The sequence below is a fragment of the Anser anser genome, assembly GCF_964211835.1.
Source record: "Anser anser genome assembly, chromosome: 1".
Taxonomy (NCBI): domain Eukaryota; kingdom Metazoa; phylum Chordata; class Aves; order Anseriformes; family Anatidae; genus Anser; species Anser anser.
The window spans coordinates 134040736-134057110 of NC_139720.1; the positions used below are offsets into that span (position 1 = coordinate 134040736).

Genomic DNA, 16375 nt, shown 5'->3' on the forward strand with positions numbered 1-16375 from the left:
TAGACAAATGCAGGACTCTGAATGGAGAAGGACTCTGAGTAGCAGGAATACGTGGGGGCTCAAAGTAGCAAAACATATCAGTCTGAGAGCAGTCTATAGTGCAGCTTTAAAAGGCTCTCTTTCCTTCACATGTGCACATAAACCAGATAACCTTTTCCCTAAATTTTATTTGTCAACAAGTGACGAGATTAAGCACAGAGTAATATTTACAAATTTTATTGGTTGGGACTTTAAAAATGCCATTGTTGGAGAGCTGAAGCAACTTCCTGACATTCTGGCTATCTGAATTAGGTTGGCAGCTGCTGCTTTCTTTCACAGATTGGAAAGAAAGCAAAAAGCAGAAATTACACCTTGCCTTCTTTGGGAAGTATTTGGCATCACTGCAAGTAACATTGAAACTCATATGGTAGATTTTTGAAGTTACAGAAAACATCTTGTAAAAATAAATAGATGTCACTAAATTTCTTAATGAGTCTGCATCTTGGTCAATAAAGATATTCAGTATTGGTTGTGTAGGATATTTAGACTTATACAAGTCATTTGTTTCAAGTTTATGTGTTATTTTGATTAAAGAATTAGATTAAAACACAATAAACATGACGGTCTGAAATAACTTGAAGTTTGGATAATTGAGAGGTAACTGCAAATGTAAAATCAGCCACAAATGGATGAGTTTCTAATGAGTTCTAAAACCACAATATTTCTTATGTACTTGGCAGTGATTCAGCTGTTACCAGAAGGTTGTGTTCAGCTCTGGTGTTTGTACCTTAGAAAAAAAATCAGAAACAGTGCAGAAGGCAGGTCTTTAAAAGCTTAAAGGAAAAAACAGGATAGAGAAAAGCAGGCCTCAGACTAAAGTGCTTCCTACTGAAAGGGTTCAGAGTGCATCTATGTTTATTCCATATTTCAGTAGTTAAGGCACTCCCTGCAGAAGCTGGAAATTGAATTCATGACACCAGCAGTCTCAGTGGGTGTTGTTGACAGAAAGGTCATCTCCTATAACCTGAGAAAAGCCTGCAGAGAAGAGTTAAGGCTTAGAGTGTCATTTTGACATAAATGCCAAGGATCTCAAGAGGGCTTGCATTCATTACCTGAGGGTTTTGTGTCTCCGATGAACCAGAAAAGGCGTCTTCTCACAGCTCTGGATTTTGTGAAGCCATTTTGGACTCACTCTCCCGTTTCAGGATCTGGAGAAATGAGTCCTTTGATTTGGGGTAATGAATTCCCTGAAATGTCAGTACCTGATCAGCTAAGCCCTATATATTCTGGTGAAAGTTGTGATAACTGGAAAATAATTTTGTGAATTTAACACTTGACCAGTTTTCTAAAGGTCACTTTTCTAGAAGAGACCTGCAATGCACTGTAAAATGTGCTGGTTATGTGATTTTGTTCACTATTGTTGACACTTCCATGTATTAAAGAGGTGGGTCTTCTACCTCACGGTCTGCCTAATGGGTGTCTTGTGGCAGAGAGCACAACTAGCCACGTCTGAACGGAAAGTATAATTGTGACATTTTCCCCACCAGACTACGGATGAGAGGGTCCAGCTGTCAGACATCAGAGCGAGCAGGTGGTACCAGTTCCGCGTGGCAGCTGTCAATGTGCATGGGACGAGGGGCTTCACAGCACCCAGCAAGCACTTCCGCTCCTCAAAAGGTGAGTTTTGGTTCCCTACAGCTGGCACTCACCTTCTACTCGCTCACATGTGGAGTGCAACCTGATCTGCCTGTTTTTGTGGCAGAAGGTTTTTAACAGGTGGGTTTTTTGGCCATGTTACCATCAGCTTTAGAAATGGTGTGAGATTTGTTTGAAGTCAAGACAGGAATTAAAGGTTAAAGACGTCATTATTCTTTTATCAGTAAGGGGTCTCAATGAATAAATCTCTTTTTAAGCATTTTCCACACTGTTGGTATCAGACAACATGACCCTGACCTTGAAACACAAAGGAAATGGGGTTTCAACATGTTATTCCAAGATGTTTGTCTTAATTTCCTTTATAGTTATCAGTACGTTCCTGCCATATGCTTAGCAGTGTACAGGAATATTTTGTTGCCTATATCTTAATTGCAGCATCATTGTTTTAATGGAACTACAGGCTCTCTTAATATAACTTTCCCCTTGCTAGCACTAATCATAAGGGCTTAGGGATAAAAAGGGTATAATAGTGTTTAGTAGTATGTGTCTTTTCATTAGGAAGGCATGATAGACCATCCAGTAAGTGTTGTAGGAATTTTTGTTGCTGTTGCTGGTTCTGCAAGGGATGTGGGATAACTTTGAAAATATACCAGTAAATGGCACTTGGGGGGATGGGAGCTGGAAACAGATCTCCTGTCCCGTGAATTCTTTTCTGATGCACTTTTCACCGACACAAAGCAGAGTTTACCCAGATGACTTTCAGGCACAGTAGCACAGGCCAGAAACCATCCCCGGTAGACAATCTGGATGTGGTTACTCTCTCTTAAAGACAGTTAATAATGTGGAAATAGCCAGACCATACTAGTTTACTGTGCCAAACAATGAGATCTAGCACTCTTCACTGTATTACTAATTGAGGTGAAGTTTCTAATAGACAGACTTGTCTTTGTTTTGGTAGTGACAGAATCTTTACACTCTTATAACAAATACTTTGAGGAATGCATTTCCTCTTTCTGAAGATATAATTGACTTACAATATAGGCAGTCACCATTTATGGGTTTCCATGTTAGCTTTTAGCTTGCTGTTTGGCCATAATCAATCCTAGAAAAAATATTATTGTAGATACAGTTATATAGGCAAGCAAGTGCTTTCAGTGATATGGATGGTTTATTTATTTGTTGAATAAGTCTACATTAGGATCAATAATTTTGGTACTATAACCCCATTTGTGGTAGGAAGGTTGGTTGGCATAGTCATACCATTACTTTTGTGACCACAAACCTTTACGAATATAAAAGTATTATTTAAAGAGTTTGTTACACTTAAGTAGCACACCATTTCAATGACATCAAAAATACAGTTCCTTCAAGCTATGTTGAGCTTACTGCAAGGATTCAGCAGCAGCAGAGGCTTTCTCTTTTTTTTTTTTTTTCATGAGCTGCAGTTCAGCAGATACAGCCCTGCATCGGTGAATCTGGCACCAACTTTCTTTTAAACTCAGATCATTGCCAGTTTTTTTTCTGAGTTTCAAAAGATTTTCCAACTATTCTGTTTGGAACCACTGTGCCTGTAGTTACATAAAGGTATATCATAATAACGCTGAGGTTTTGGCTTGAGCGTGACATTTTGAAGCAGGATGTGTATTAAATTCCCCCATAGATTTGTCCCCTGCTGCACTTGCTCACCACAGGAGCATGTTGTTTAAAACACCTACATTGGTAAAGAATATAAGAACATCCATGCTAAGTCATACTAAATGTCTCTTTAGCCCAGTATCTGACCCTAGCAAAAGTGGGTTTCTGGAGAAGTGTGACAGCATGATAAGCACAAAGATATTTCTTCAGGATAATCTCCCAAGTGGCAGTGATTTGTTTTTCAGGAGTTTGTGGTTTTGAAATGATTACATGTTAGATACCAGAGTCCTCTTTTTTTCTGTGGTCTCTTTTTTTCTGTGGTCTTTTCTCTGTGGTCCCTGAAGCACTTGCTCACCTGTAGTACTGCTTATGGCTGTCTGCTGGTTGGAGAGCACTCTAAGCACTTTTAGGACTTTGTGACAAGGACAGCAGAAGACAGTAGTACTTCTGCATGCTCTTACCTAATAAACCAAAGCAATGGGGATCTTGATAAGGGCATAAAGTATTGTAACCATCACTGTTCAAAAAGCTACTGTAACTCTCACAATAACAATTTTCAAATCTAAACTCCAGCCCTTAATCATGAATTGCTAAGCAAACAGCAAGAACTTCATTTAACTATCAGCTTTGTAGCCAGAGTCATCCTATTTGAGAAGTTAATTTGACTATTTTAGAGGCTTTGGTATTGTCACTGGCTGTTACAAAGGTACCATGTTCGCCAAATGAAATGTGGAAGCGTTAAGTGACTCACATGCAGATGCTGCTGGGCGGTGACTGTCAGGAATGACACTGGGTTGCTTCAACCAGTATCTCTTAGCATCAATGTCCCTGAGTAGGCACTCAGCAGTAACAGTTATAGTGTCATATAGACTTTTAATTACTACTTTGGAACTCAGTGGGAAGTGGCGGCCCCTTCCTGGCAGAGAGGCAAGAAACTGCTGATCAGATGTTCCTGTTTTTTTGCATGCCAGCATCTACTGTCTCCTGCTGTGCTCCTATAGGCACATTTAACCTCTAATTTGGAAAAGGAAGGAGGACTTTGGCACATCACCTTTGGAAGGTTGCTGGCTCTCTGTGGTACGTTTGTGTAAAGTGTGGACAGAAACTCACATCAGTTCTTGTACTGTTTCAATTCATCATGTCGTGCCAAGAGCAAGAGAAGATTATTATCTTCATCAGACTTACCAGAAGTTTTCTTCAAAAAGAAATCCTTTGATGAGGAAACGTGATAGCAATTCATAAGACATTTTCTCACATGAGATGCTGAACTTTTACCAGTTGCTCCTAAGTTACAGTGAATAGTAAATTGTACTTTTTTAAAGGAGGACAAATATAATATTTCTGTCACTAAATGTTTTTAACTGTTAAAAAGAACATTCAGAAACTTTGATGCTGCAATTACTTGGAGAGAGACTTCTTGTCTGGTTACTGCAATACTGTTTATGCTATTCTGTGTCTTTTGCAAGTGCAAAAATATGGTTTCTAAGTAGACACAGCAAAGTAAAGTTTTGTTTTATTCAAAATAACTTTACATCTCCTGAGGTATGTAATTTCCATTAACTTTTCTATCACTAAAAAGATCCTTATTACCCAAATTACTTTAATTGCCCTGTCATGAAAAAGACAAAAACAGGAAGACAAAAGAGCATTTCATCAAGCATTCCAGCTATAACGGCTCTACACCATTCTTCATCTACTTGTGTTTTGATTTTTTTTTAACTGCTGTAGCTGTAGATATTCTTACACAGTAAAAAGTTGAGGTGAAGGTTTGTTAGCTGTTTTACACTGCCTCGTGTTCATTTCTTGCATTAATATATAAATAATAAATAATCAGTGACACAGCTGATATATATAATTTATGAAATATTCAGAGCATAAGCAGAGAGAATTTTTTATGCCATTTATTTCTTATTATTAAAGGAAACAAAGCATTTATACATGCCTGTCTGGCATGGACCTTCACACGGAACAAAGTGATGCTTCATTTTTCTAAAATTTGATACCAAAGTTACAAGAAACACAGATTAAATTATGCCTCTTTGGAGCAAAGTGGCTAGAAGATGGAGTGAGTGCTGCACCTTGGAGAGTGGTTCCTTTCCTAAAAGTAGAGCTCTGTACATGGATTTTCTGATTGATACTGTCAACTAAAATTGATCAAAACTTTCTGATATTTTGACTGTGATTTCTACTTCACTTTTTTTTTTTTTTTTTTTTTTTTTTTAATTGTGTTTGCTTTGCTTTTCATCTTCCACTGAGTGACAAAAATTTGCAATAACAGAAAAAAGCTAACAGAATGACTGGCGGAATATTTTGATTCCCAAAGGTACAAATATCCTTATCTTCATACTTTGACTGGTTCTCTCCAAGCAGTTTCATTTGCTATAGGGGGAGGAGAGTACTGATCCTACAATCCATAAATAAGTCTTTTTGGAAAAAAACTGTCTATGCTTTTCTTCCATTAAGTGGGCAGTGGATAGCCTAACCCAAATTGCCAGAAGTTAGTTGGCTCTAGTAATACAACTTACAATTGTATTTGGAATTTTAGGCTACTTTTTTTAGCTTTTTATGTTTCATGGTGAGAATGAACTCTCAGTAACAGGGACTGCAGTTAACTAGAGGGATCGGCATTAAACATTTCCATATAATATATTATCTTTCTGGTCTGTAGTTAGGTACTGTGCCATTTTCACAGGCAAAAAGGGACTGTATGATCAACACGAGCCCAAACCATATGATCCTTCTACCTCTACTAAAGGTTTTTATCTTCAACATAAAGGCAGCTGCTAGCATACACAGGATAAATTGTCTAGCAAAAGGAAGCAGACAACATTGTTTTCACAGCACATAAGTACTATGCTGGATGAGATTTCATGCATGCATTACTGAGTGTTAGTAAAACCAGAACAGACACCCACTCCTGGCAATAAAATTCTTTCTGTTGCTCCTTTGGGACCAATGATTTTTTTATACTGTTGCACAGCTGCTTTATGTGTGCCATTTCCATTGGGCAAAGCCAGTCTTCCTGCTTATGCCTTGGAACTGTTTAAAAGTTGGAAACTTGTCTGTAGAGCAGCTTCAGCAGATTTCTAGAGTTGGTAGGCGTAATGTTTAAAAGTTAGCAATGTGTGATCCATTTTAAGTCAGGAAAAAAAGAGAAATCTATGTAAGAAAGGGTTTAAAATGGAGTCAAACTTGCTGTCACTTTTACAATTCAGATTGGGAATTCCAGGTTCCAATGTCATTATTTCCTCTCTGACATATATTTCAAACCATTTATTTATTTATTTTCATTACAGTTGCTCCATTTAAAGCCAAAGTGGATGCATGTGCAGCAATGTATGATGTGATTCTTGTAAGCATAGCTTACCCATGCTGTTATGTTAAGGTTGCAAAGCACTTCCAGATCCTATTGATTGAAAGAATTTTTTAAAAGATAAACTGTCTATCACTAAGTTTAATAAATTTATATAGAAAGATGTGCATTTTGAAATGGTGATGATGTGATTTTTTTATTTTTTATTTTTTATTTTATTAGATGTGAGGAATCCTCCCTTTTGGGGCCTGAAACAGAGTTTTCCTTGTGATGGCTGAGTAGCCAGCAAGACAAGAATTTAAGTCCTTTGGGTATACTCAAGCCAGATACAATGCAGACAAATGCAGTACTTACTCCATTTGCTGGAACAGCAGTCTCAGCCTTGACCTAATGAAGCTATCGTTTCTAGCAGTGAGAAGTGATTTACTTGTCAAGCTGCTGAGACCAGAATTTTTCAGATTTGAGGACAACTGTCTGTGCCAAAGTCTAGTATATATAATGGCTTTTATTTTATCTGAGCTACAGCATAAACAAAGGAAAAGCTGCAACTATCATCACTCTTTCTGCAAACCAAAGAATTTGATTTAACACTCAGATAAATTCATGTATATAAAATTTCAGAACTTTAAATTTGAAAAACTGGCAGTAGTTTCCATTCCAGTAGTTTAATATTCATGTATCTGAATTATACATGTGGGCAGTCAGTCAAAGAGATCGCAGATATATGAACGCTAATAGCAGAGTGGTTGTTAAGCTTTATAGTCAGCAGAATTCCAGTTTAGCTTCATAGTCAAGTTAACAAACATTTTATGTATATAAGCTTTATAGTTCAGTACCAGTTATTAGACTTTGAAATATGTCAACACACAAGTTGTGTATGGCTTTTTAGCGTTTGCATAGACATACAGAAGCATAACAGAACAACTTGTAGAAGCATGACTTCTCCATTCAATAATGCAATTTTGAAGGCTTAAAAAACCAGAAAAAATACAATTATCTGGTAACTGGTAGGCAAGCATTATGAAGGAGTGTGTTATTAAGGCTACTTACCTTTTTGTTTTGTTTTGTTTTGTTTTTTTTTGCTTTTTGCTGAGGACTTTGGGGGAGGTTTGGGGTGTTTTTGATTTTTTATTTGTTCCTTTTTGAGTCTGGGGCTTTTTTTTTTTTTCTTCTTCCATTAATAACAGAGATCACAATATCTAGCCTAGTTGCTATTCCTTCTTGCTGGTGAAACTCAGTCCTTTCTAATGAAAGAAAAGATGAATATTCCTGTTTTTTGGCTTAAAAAATTACAGTTCTGTCAGTTATAATAGCGATGAGTGGTACAGAGAGACATAGAAATATATGAATAAATTATATAGTGGTATGGAAATACTTAATATGGAAAGGATCTTCAGCTGGTAGTGGCTTCAGCCACTCGCTAAGTGGCTTCATATTTCAGGTAGCCAAAATCCAAGAAATATTTTAATATTGGGTCCCCACAATCAGATAGTTGTTTGTTAGTCTTTGTGTTTTTCTTTTCCTTCTTTCTTTCAGATGATTTAATGCCAAACTATAATGCCTGCCAGTGTTCAAGAGGCATTTGGATAATGCCCTTGTTAATATACTTTAACTTTTGTTTAGTGCTGAAGTGCTTTTGTAGGTTCCTTCCAACAGAATTATTCTGTTCCGTTCCGTTCCATTCCATTCCATTCCATTCCATTCCATTCCATTCCATTCCATTCCATTCCATTCGTGTTTTTGTTGTTGTTGTTGTTGTTGTTTTTGTTGTTTTTGTCTTTGGTCGATTTAATTGCTTCTAGATTATTATTTTCTACAGCTTAGTCTATGAGTTTTAAAAAAGCCCTTCTTGAAAACGTGACAATTTGAAATATGTCGCCTTTTCATGTCTGTCAGCTGCAGAACTCCTTCCTTTCTGTCTTCCACATCTACAACCATTCCTCTTCTTCCTCTTCAAATGCCCTTTTCAATGGCATTTGCTAGGCTCACAAAAGACAGCTTGAAAAAAGTGGGCACTCAGGAAAAATATTTCTACTATTTTCATATTATTTCACATGTATATTCAACTTAAGAAGAGGATGTTTTTTCTTTCCTTAACCAATAGTTACCTGATGATTTTTAATACAATGTATTCGATGTATTAATGCACAACTCTCCCTCAGCAAAACAGTACTCTTTTTTTTTTTTTTTTTTTTAATATAAATCTGCATTCTGTCTGCAGACTGGACTGTTTCTAGTGAACAGAGCATGCAGAAATGCTACTGACAATGTGATGTTTTCAATAAACTGGAATTATAGTAAGTACAGGGTGAAATCCTGGTACTGTAGAATTCAAAAGAAATTATCTATTGCTTTCAATATGTACACAGTTCTTTTCCTTACTATTTTTGTTTCTGCTTATGTTACTGAGAAAAACAGGGATGTTTGAAGTTACCTAAAAGAAAAATCCTGTGATGCTGAGACACTTAAAAGCTCAGTTCTGATCAGTCACCAACTTTATATAAGGATAATTACACATTATCTTGCATTCTTGTGGGGACAGAAACACTTGACAAGGAATTTTGGAAGAAAACAAACAAAAAAAATCAGTCATTTTCTTTAGATCTAAGAAAAGTTGATGAATAGAACTTGAAAATATTCTGAATCATGTAATACACTTTGTCCAGAAGAGCTATTTCATTTAGCTTTTAGAATTTTTAGGGCTCTTAGAATCTTTTGCAGTTGCAAAATGAAGACAAAGATGTTGTACAGTTAGAATTGTTTAGGCTTATATCTGACCATTCATGAAGACATAATCTCTGAAACACTTTAATTGTACCCCATATGTTATATATACATAATACATGATGCATAGTACTTCTGGGAGGTAACCTGAATAATTCACCTGCAGCAATATGATCATGTTGCATTTCAGGTTATAAATGTTTTATTGTCGTAATACATTGTCATATAACATTAAAAAAAAAAAAAGAAAAAGAACCCTAACATTTTAATTCAGTGAAGATGAATGCTTAATTTTTGATTTTGGTTTTCTGATTCATGATTCTGTTTATTGCGTCTAAATTTAATTTTGCATCTACTTATTTTAGTAAGCGATAGAAGTAAATGAGAAATTATGTTAGACAACAATACAAGCCATTTACCTAAAACAAATTGTAGAAGTTAATCTCTTACATTTATCCCCTGCAAAATACACAGCTTTGTATATGTTTAAGACAGAGATGTGTACTTCACAGGTAAGGCAATAAATGTATGAAAAGTGTTTCTGCAGAGACAGAAAAAATAAAAGAATCTGGCTTGCAGTTTCATAAAAAAATAGAGAAAGAGAAGAAATAAGGAATTCTCATTATTCGGAAAATAAAGTTGAATTTCCAGAATTTTTAAACTCAGGTATGCTTTGAAATGTTTATGTCCAAAAGATAGGTTGAATTACATGTGTGAGGCAACAGGGGCATCCATTACTATTTAACTAAAATGGCATGTATGAGGAAACAGGAGCATCCATTGTTGTTTAGCCAAGACTCCTGTTAAATAACAGGAATAAGCCATTATTTCACATCTGTTGATCTTTAAAAAGGAAATGCTGTCTTTATTAATTCTGAATGTGTCAGTTTGTATGACCTAAATGATGGAATTTTTCAGTGAGACCATTTGTCATAGGGATTATCAGATGAATTTAGTATGTCTGGAAAGCTCATTTAACAGCTCATTAACCATTATAAAAAAGATTCAGGTGAACTGTGCCATAAATGAATGCCTGGTGTCTCTTCTGCACACCTTCAATTTTATATCTGGCAGTAAGTGGTGGCTCATTTGGCTGAAAATTTATGTGAAAATGGTTTTCTCAATCACATTGTTTTTTCTTGGCTTCAGCTTCATCCTATGCCTTAATTGTTACAAATTTCCTTTTTTTTTTTCTTTTTTTTTTCCCTGCCTGATATACCTTTAATTTCTCTTTTTTTCTTTTTTTTTTTTTTTGAATCACAGTGTTTAATTTATTTATTCATCTATCTATTTATTTATTTTTTGCATTTTCATTCTATTTTGCCACTAATGTTTGTCTACCACAGGCATTTAGAAAAATAAAGTTTTCAAAGTCTTATATTTTTTCACTAAATTGCTGGTGAAATAAGTATATTGCCATATTCACTCTTGATAGCATTCTTTTATAATGATTCTAAGATTACTTAGATTGAGAATCATGATTAAAAAGTAAGAGCCAGATAATAGCAACTTTGACTTTCAGAAGCTCAGCTGCAAAGTTTCCATTTATTCACTTGACTCAGAGACAGCATATCATATGTTAGAACCCCAAGGAGGATCTAAAATTCAGTATTGTAAGAGGTTCAGTTGTAGAACCTTTGACTGTCAGGTGTCCTTCTTGACTCTAGGGTTGACACACAGAGAACTGAAGGAATAATATCTCAGGTAATATTGACCAGAAATTCGTTCAGAATAGGGAAATAAATAACAGGGATAGCCAATAGCTTTTTGTCATTATAAAAATATAACTACGGACTTCTATGGCAGCATAATATCTCATTACATCTTAATTACATTTATTCTAAGGACATATTTATGTCCCATGATATCAATACAAGAATTTTTAAGAAAGACTCAACTTGTAGAAATATTCTCATTTGAGAATTCTTTGAGAACACCAAAAAAAAAAAAATCAGCATTTCCACCATGTAATTCCAGGACGACTACACAAGGCTACTCATAGACTAGGAGCTTTTTATAGTCATTGTGTGTTTAAAGTAGTGAATACCAGAAGTAACCCTTATAGTTTAGAACATTATGATAAAGCTTTGTAATATTTGTGAGCATAGCAACAATATAACAACAATCCTAGAAGTGTAGTCCCAAAGCTGGTAAGCAAGCACATAATTGTAGTTTTAATAAGGTTTGGATTTCTAGAATTTACAAAAAGCCAGCTCACTTATGGGAATTTTTTGACTGAATTTTCATAAGAGTTACAAGAATGTTTAATACAGCTTGTGTATAGCTAGTAGATACATAAAATGAATATGATCTTTACCTTACTGAAGATGATTTTTTGATATATATTTTTTTTTAATTGCAGATCCATCTGCTCCACCAGCTCCATCTAATATCAGAATTGCCAATATCAGTGCAAACAATGATGGAAGTGTAAATGTAATGATTACTTGGGATCTTCCAGAAGAGCCTGATATCCCAGTGCACCACTACAAAGTCTTCTGGAGCTGGACATATAGCAAATATGTGATCCCAGCTAAAAAAAAGAGAAGGAAGATTACTGATGGGGTAAGAAAGAAGATAGCAAATGAGACAGAAATATGTGTGTGTGTTAATTCTGGAATGTTCAAACCTATTTCTGGCATAAAATAAATAGATTATAAGTATCAAAAATATGATAAATTGCAATTATTTCAACAAATGAGAAAGTAATTACCTTAATTTTTAAGATCACCAACCCCATAGACAATTTTGATTTCTCAATCTCTATGCTTCACTGAACTCAAGGAGAGAAGTAGACTTCTGCCTTAAAATGCAGACAAGTATTACAAGATTTTGCAGGAGAGATAAACAGAAAGTAAAGTGCTGTTTGTCCTCTATAGTGAGGCTTATTTTATTGTGCTTCTGAAAGATACATGTTGTTTTATTTCAAAGGTGTAGCATCATCTGTTGCATTATTCTTTCAGTATGCAAATGAAACTTGGGACACTATCATATAGAGTAACTATTAAATAATTATTATAGGTCCAAGGAAAACAAAACAAAACAAAACAACATTTAAGTATTCTGCTGTACCAGAGATCTGACAGCAGTAAATTCCTGTGAGTTTTTTGATTCATATAAAATATTGCTTTACTGGAAAACTATCTGCTGTCATATTCTTAAGCATGTTGCATAGTATCTTAAAGTAGTTAATAGGAATAGAAATGTATCACAAATAACAGACTGGACTTAATTCTCTGAACTAAGTTTTATTAATGCATTGTGAGAATTTGTTTCCATGTCTGTGTTAACCCTGTGTTTTGACTCTGGTTGGCCATTTATACTGTTATGAATGACAGCTGTAGGGTTATAGTTCCCTCTCTGTCCCTCAGGCACCAAATCCTGAGAAAAATGAGAGCAACTAAAGCATTATTCTGAGTTCATTTACAGCAGACTGGACATAGCCAGATCCACTGACATGTGAGCATGGTGGACCCACCTCTTTTCATGGGAACGGACAGGGATCAGGGTCTGGAGACTGCAGCCATCATCACCAGCTCTACACTGGGAAGGAGGGAAAAGGAAATTTAACCACAATTGGAAATGATATGGAGTCTTTTCAGGGACTGAGATAACTTAACTTTTGGTTTCTACTCAAGTTAAATACTTTTTTTTTTTTTTTAAAAAAAGAGCTCTGTTGTACTTTTAAAGAATCACTTTAGCAAGGTAGGAGTAGATTTGGATTCTGCTAGGTAGAAAAATTTATGTTTCTCAGGAAAACTGCCATTGGCTAGAGACCTTCAAATTGGGTATATGTTAAAACATCCAATATACAGTATTGAATAATTGTGACAAGGTTCTGGCCTTGAATATAAGGAAATCCAGAAGATCCAAGACATATCTAAGAGAAAAGACAGGCTCTTAGAATACCTTTCATACAACTCCTGGCCCAGTGTACTTCTTCTTCTGCAGCATCGCATGAAACTGTACAGTAATGAGGTTCAGACTACCCCCACAGGATACTCCTGAGGCTATTGCTTGTCAATGGTCCTTTGAATATTACAGAAACTCTTCAGTCTAAAAATTGAAACTGTAGAAAATGTGAAACAAGGTGGAAAAATCTCATTTTTTAAAGAACATTGAAAATTTTTTTTCTCAATTTTTATCTTTAGGTATGGTCTAGTTCAAATGTAGTCCAGTCCAAACCATTTTATAAAGGTTTCTAGATGATTCTAGGTAGATATTCAAATATTTTTGCTGCAGTATTTAGAAATCAATGCCGTTAATCAAGAGTTATAGTCAGTAACTCAACACAAAACAAGTAAACATAGTTGAAACAGGATGCTTTTGACAATCCCTGAACTGTGGCAGTGCATAGGTGTCCTCTTCACTCTGGATTGACTGTGAAACTTTACAGGCACAAAGAATTCTAATGAAAACATGGAGTAATATATTCTGTCTGTGACACAAGATAGAAGAGTATTTTTATAAATACTAAAAATGTATTTAAGAATGCAAGAATACTGTGAACCCTTGTCTCTTCTTTGCAATATTATGGGACTTAATTTATGGGTTATTAACCAGAGAATGATAAACCTACTCATGTAGGATTGATTATTCCTACTCATGTACACTTTCATGACAATGGAAACTTCATTTTTTCTTTTCCATTTTTTATTCTGTAGAGGAAAATAATCCTTGTTAATAAGGAGGTTTTTTGGATGCCTGTTTGTTTATTTTTTATTTTTGTAGAAAACGTTTTATAGAAAATATTGACAAATGTACTGAATCTTGCATTCTAGCTGTCTTAACACTAGCTGTCTCTAGACTAAGTTGTCAATGATTTGCTACTGTAGAAATTGTGGAGAAAAGAGTTTAAATTTGTTTGGCTAAAATAATTTAGGCACAAGAAAAAAAAAGTTATACATATATATATATGTTTATATATATGTATAAACACCTTTAATTTTGACCTAAACAGTACGTGTCCGCGTTTGCCAAGGAATTGACAAAATTTTGTAAACACCAGGAAAGTTAGTCCTTTATTAGTTCTTTAAAAATGACACACAAAAATAGAGTTCAGTAAAATGTTGTTTTAAAGAAAGAAAATTTTGTTCTGCTGAAATTTATATATGAGTTTTCTAATTTCAAAAGAGTAGTGAGCCCAAGATAACAGGCCTGCTTTTAATAAGAGCTTGTGTTTCAGTAATACTATAACTGCTCTGTATATTTATTCTCCTCTGTTATAGCCCCAGAATTATGTGGTCCTGGAGGGACTCCAACCCAACAGCAACTACAATGTAGAACTACAGGCAGTAACACGCTGGGGTCAGATACGCCTTAAAAGTGCTAAGGTTTCTCTCCATTTTAGCACAACGCAGGACACCAGGAATAATAGTGAGTATTCAGACACCTGAATACTTTCTCTCTTCTTTTTCTGGATTTTAATTGTTTTGTGTAATGGTTTCTCAAATGAAAGGAAATAATTTACTTAAAGCTGGCTGTTTGATAGCAAAGTAATCTTGTCTTGGTCGAGTAACCTTTTAATGTTAAATTTCTTATATAAAAACTGATCATAGTTTTCACCTAATACTTTGTCTTAGCTCCTGCTCACCTGAAGTAAACAAGCACAATGAAAATGGAAGCATGTGCATCACTGTGATGTTAATATTTTTAAAATATAGTTATAAATACTAACTATATTCCTTAGTCGCTGGAGTAAATCCATTTCTGTGTCTTTGTCTTAACTAGACAGTTGTAGTTTGCAATACTTTTCAAAATCCTGACTCTTTTGACTAGACCATGAATTCAGATTCTTGGACCACTCAAATACATATCTGCTATGAATTGATATAAAACACTGACTCTTCTATTATGGAATCTAAATCGTTCATGCTTGATAAGAAATGAATTCTCAAGAAATTATTACACGGATAGGACCAACATTCAAATTAAAATCTTGAGATCTTTAGAGATCAGGTTATTTATTTTTAAGATCTTTAAAACTTCACATGCTAAGGCAGCACTGTGCTGGGCTGGGCTTTGTCCTAGTAACTGAGAGAGAATCCTGGATGCCATTATTATGCATACCTAGCCAAAGAGACATTGAGCAAGCTGTTGAAACTCTTTCTCTCATTTTACTATAAAAATATTATTTAAAATCATATCTGAATCTAACAGTAAACTGAATCTTAGTTAAATGCTTTCATAATTACAATACAATACTGAGTTACTGTCCCAACTGCCAATGTATATACAATATAAAATACAGCAAAATTCTCATTAAAAGGTGCTAGAGATATCATTTTATATATCCTTTCCTGATTGTTTCACTTTCTATCCATTTACATTTTTATTTTAAAGTACAATCAAAGTTTAAACTTTATTTGGCACCATTTTCATAATGTTGCTGTTACCCTAAATACTCTCACCCTAACTAATCAATCGCTATTTTTGCTGGACCCTTCTGCAAACATATTCTGTTTGGATATGTATGAAATATTTTAAAGTAGTTGTTAACTATAACAGAACTTCATATCTACAGTAGTTTCATATTTTAATGTACCAAGAAGATAAACCAGACTTAAAGATCTTTTTTCCCCCTATTAAGCTCATTTTCGCTACCTATTTGGGCCAAAACAGTGCCTGTGAGAATTAAACCTAACACATGAAAGTACTTCAATAATCAGTCATAGAACCATATAATCACAGGATGGTTTGGACTGGAAGGGACCTTAAAGATCATCTATTTCCAACCCTCCTGCCACGGGCAGAGACACCTTCCACTAAATCAGGTTGCCCAAAGCCCCATCCAGCCTGGCCTTAAGCACTTCCAGGAATGAGGCACCCACAGCTTCTCTGGGCAACCTGGGTCTCACCACTCTGAGTAAAGAATTTCTTCCTTATATCTAATCTAAATCTACCCTCTTCCACCTTAACGCCATTACGCCTTGTCCTATCACTACCCTCCCTAATAAATAGTCCCTCCCCAGCTTTCTTGCAGGCCCCCTTTAGGTATTGGAAGGTCGCTATAAGGTCTCCCTGGAGCCTTTGATTCTCCAGGCTGAAGTTTAAAGCTTATAAGTTTAT

At 35.2% G+C, this 16375-nt stretch overlaps 1 protein-coding gene across 9 annotated transcripts in view; it reads left to right on the forward strand.

Moving 5' to 3' along the window:
* The window catches only part of ANOS1 (anosmin 1), a 142970-nt gene that overhangs the window by 91227 nt on the left and 35368 nt on the right, over positions 1 to 16375 (forward strand). For all 9 annotated transcript variants that reach the window (XR_014580156.1, XM_083825295.1, XM_083825297.1 and 6 more), the window contains 3 exons: positions 1527 to 1656; positions 11670 to 11872; positions 14536 to 14683. Coding sequence is in view for 8 of the 9 variants with exons in the window: in XM_083825295.1 (XP_083681421.1) it covers positions 1527 to 1656; positions 11670 to 11872; positions 14536 to 14683 (481 nt within the window). In the remaining variant the exon portion in view is untranslated. The remainder of the gene's footprint in view (positions 1 to 1526; positions 1657 to 11669; positions 11873 to 14535; positions 14684 to 16375) is intronic.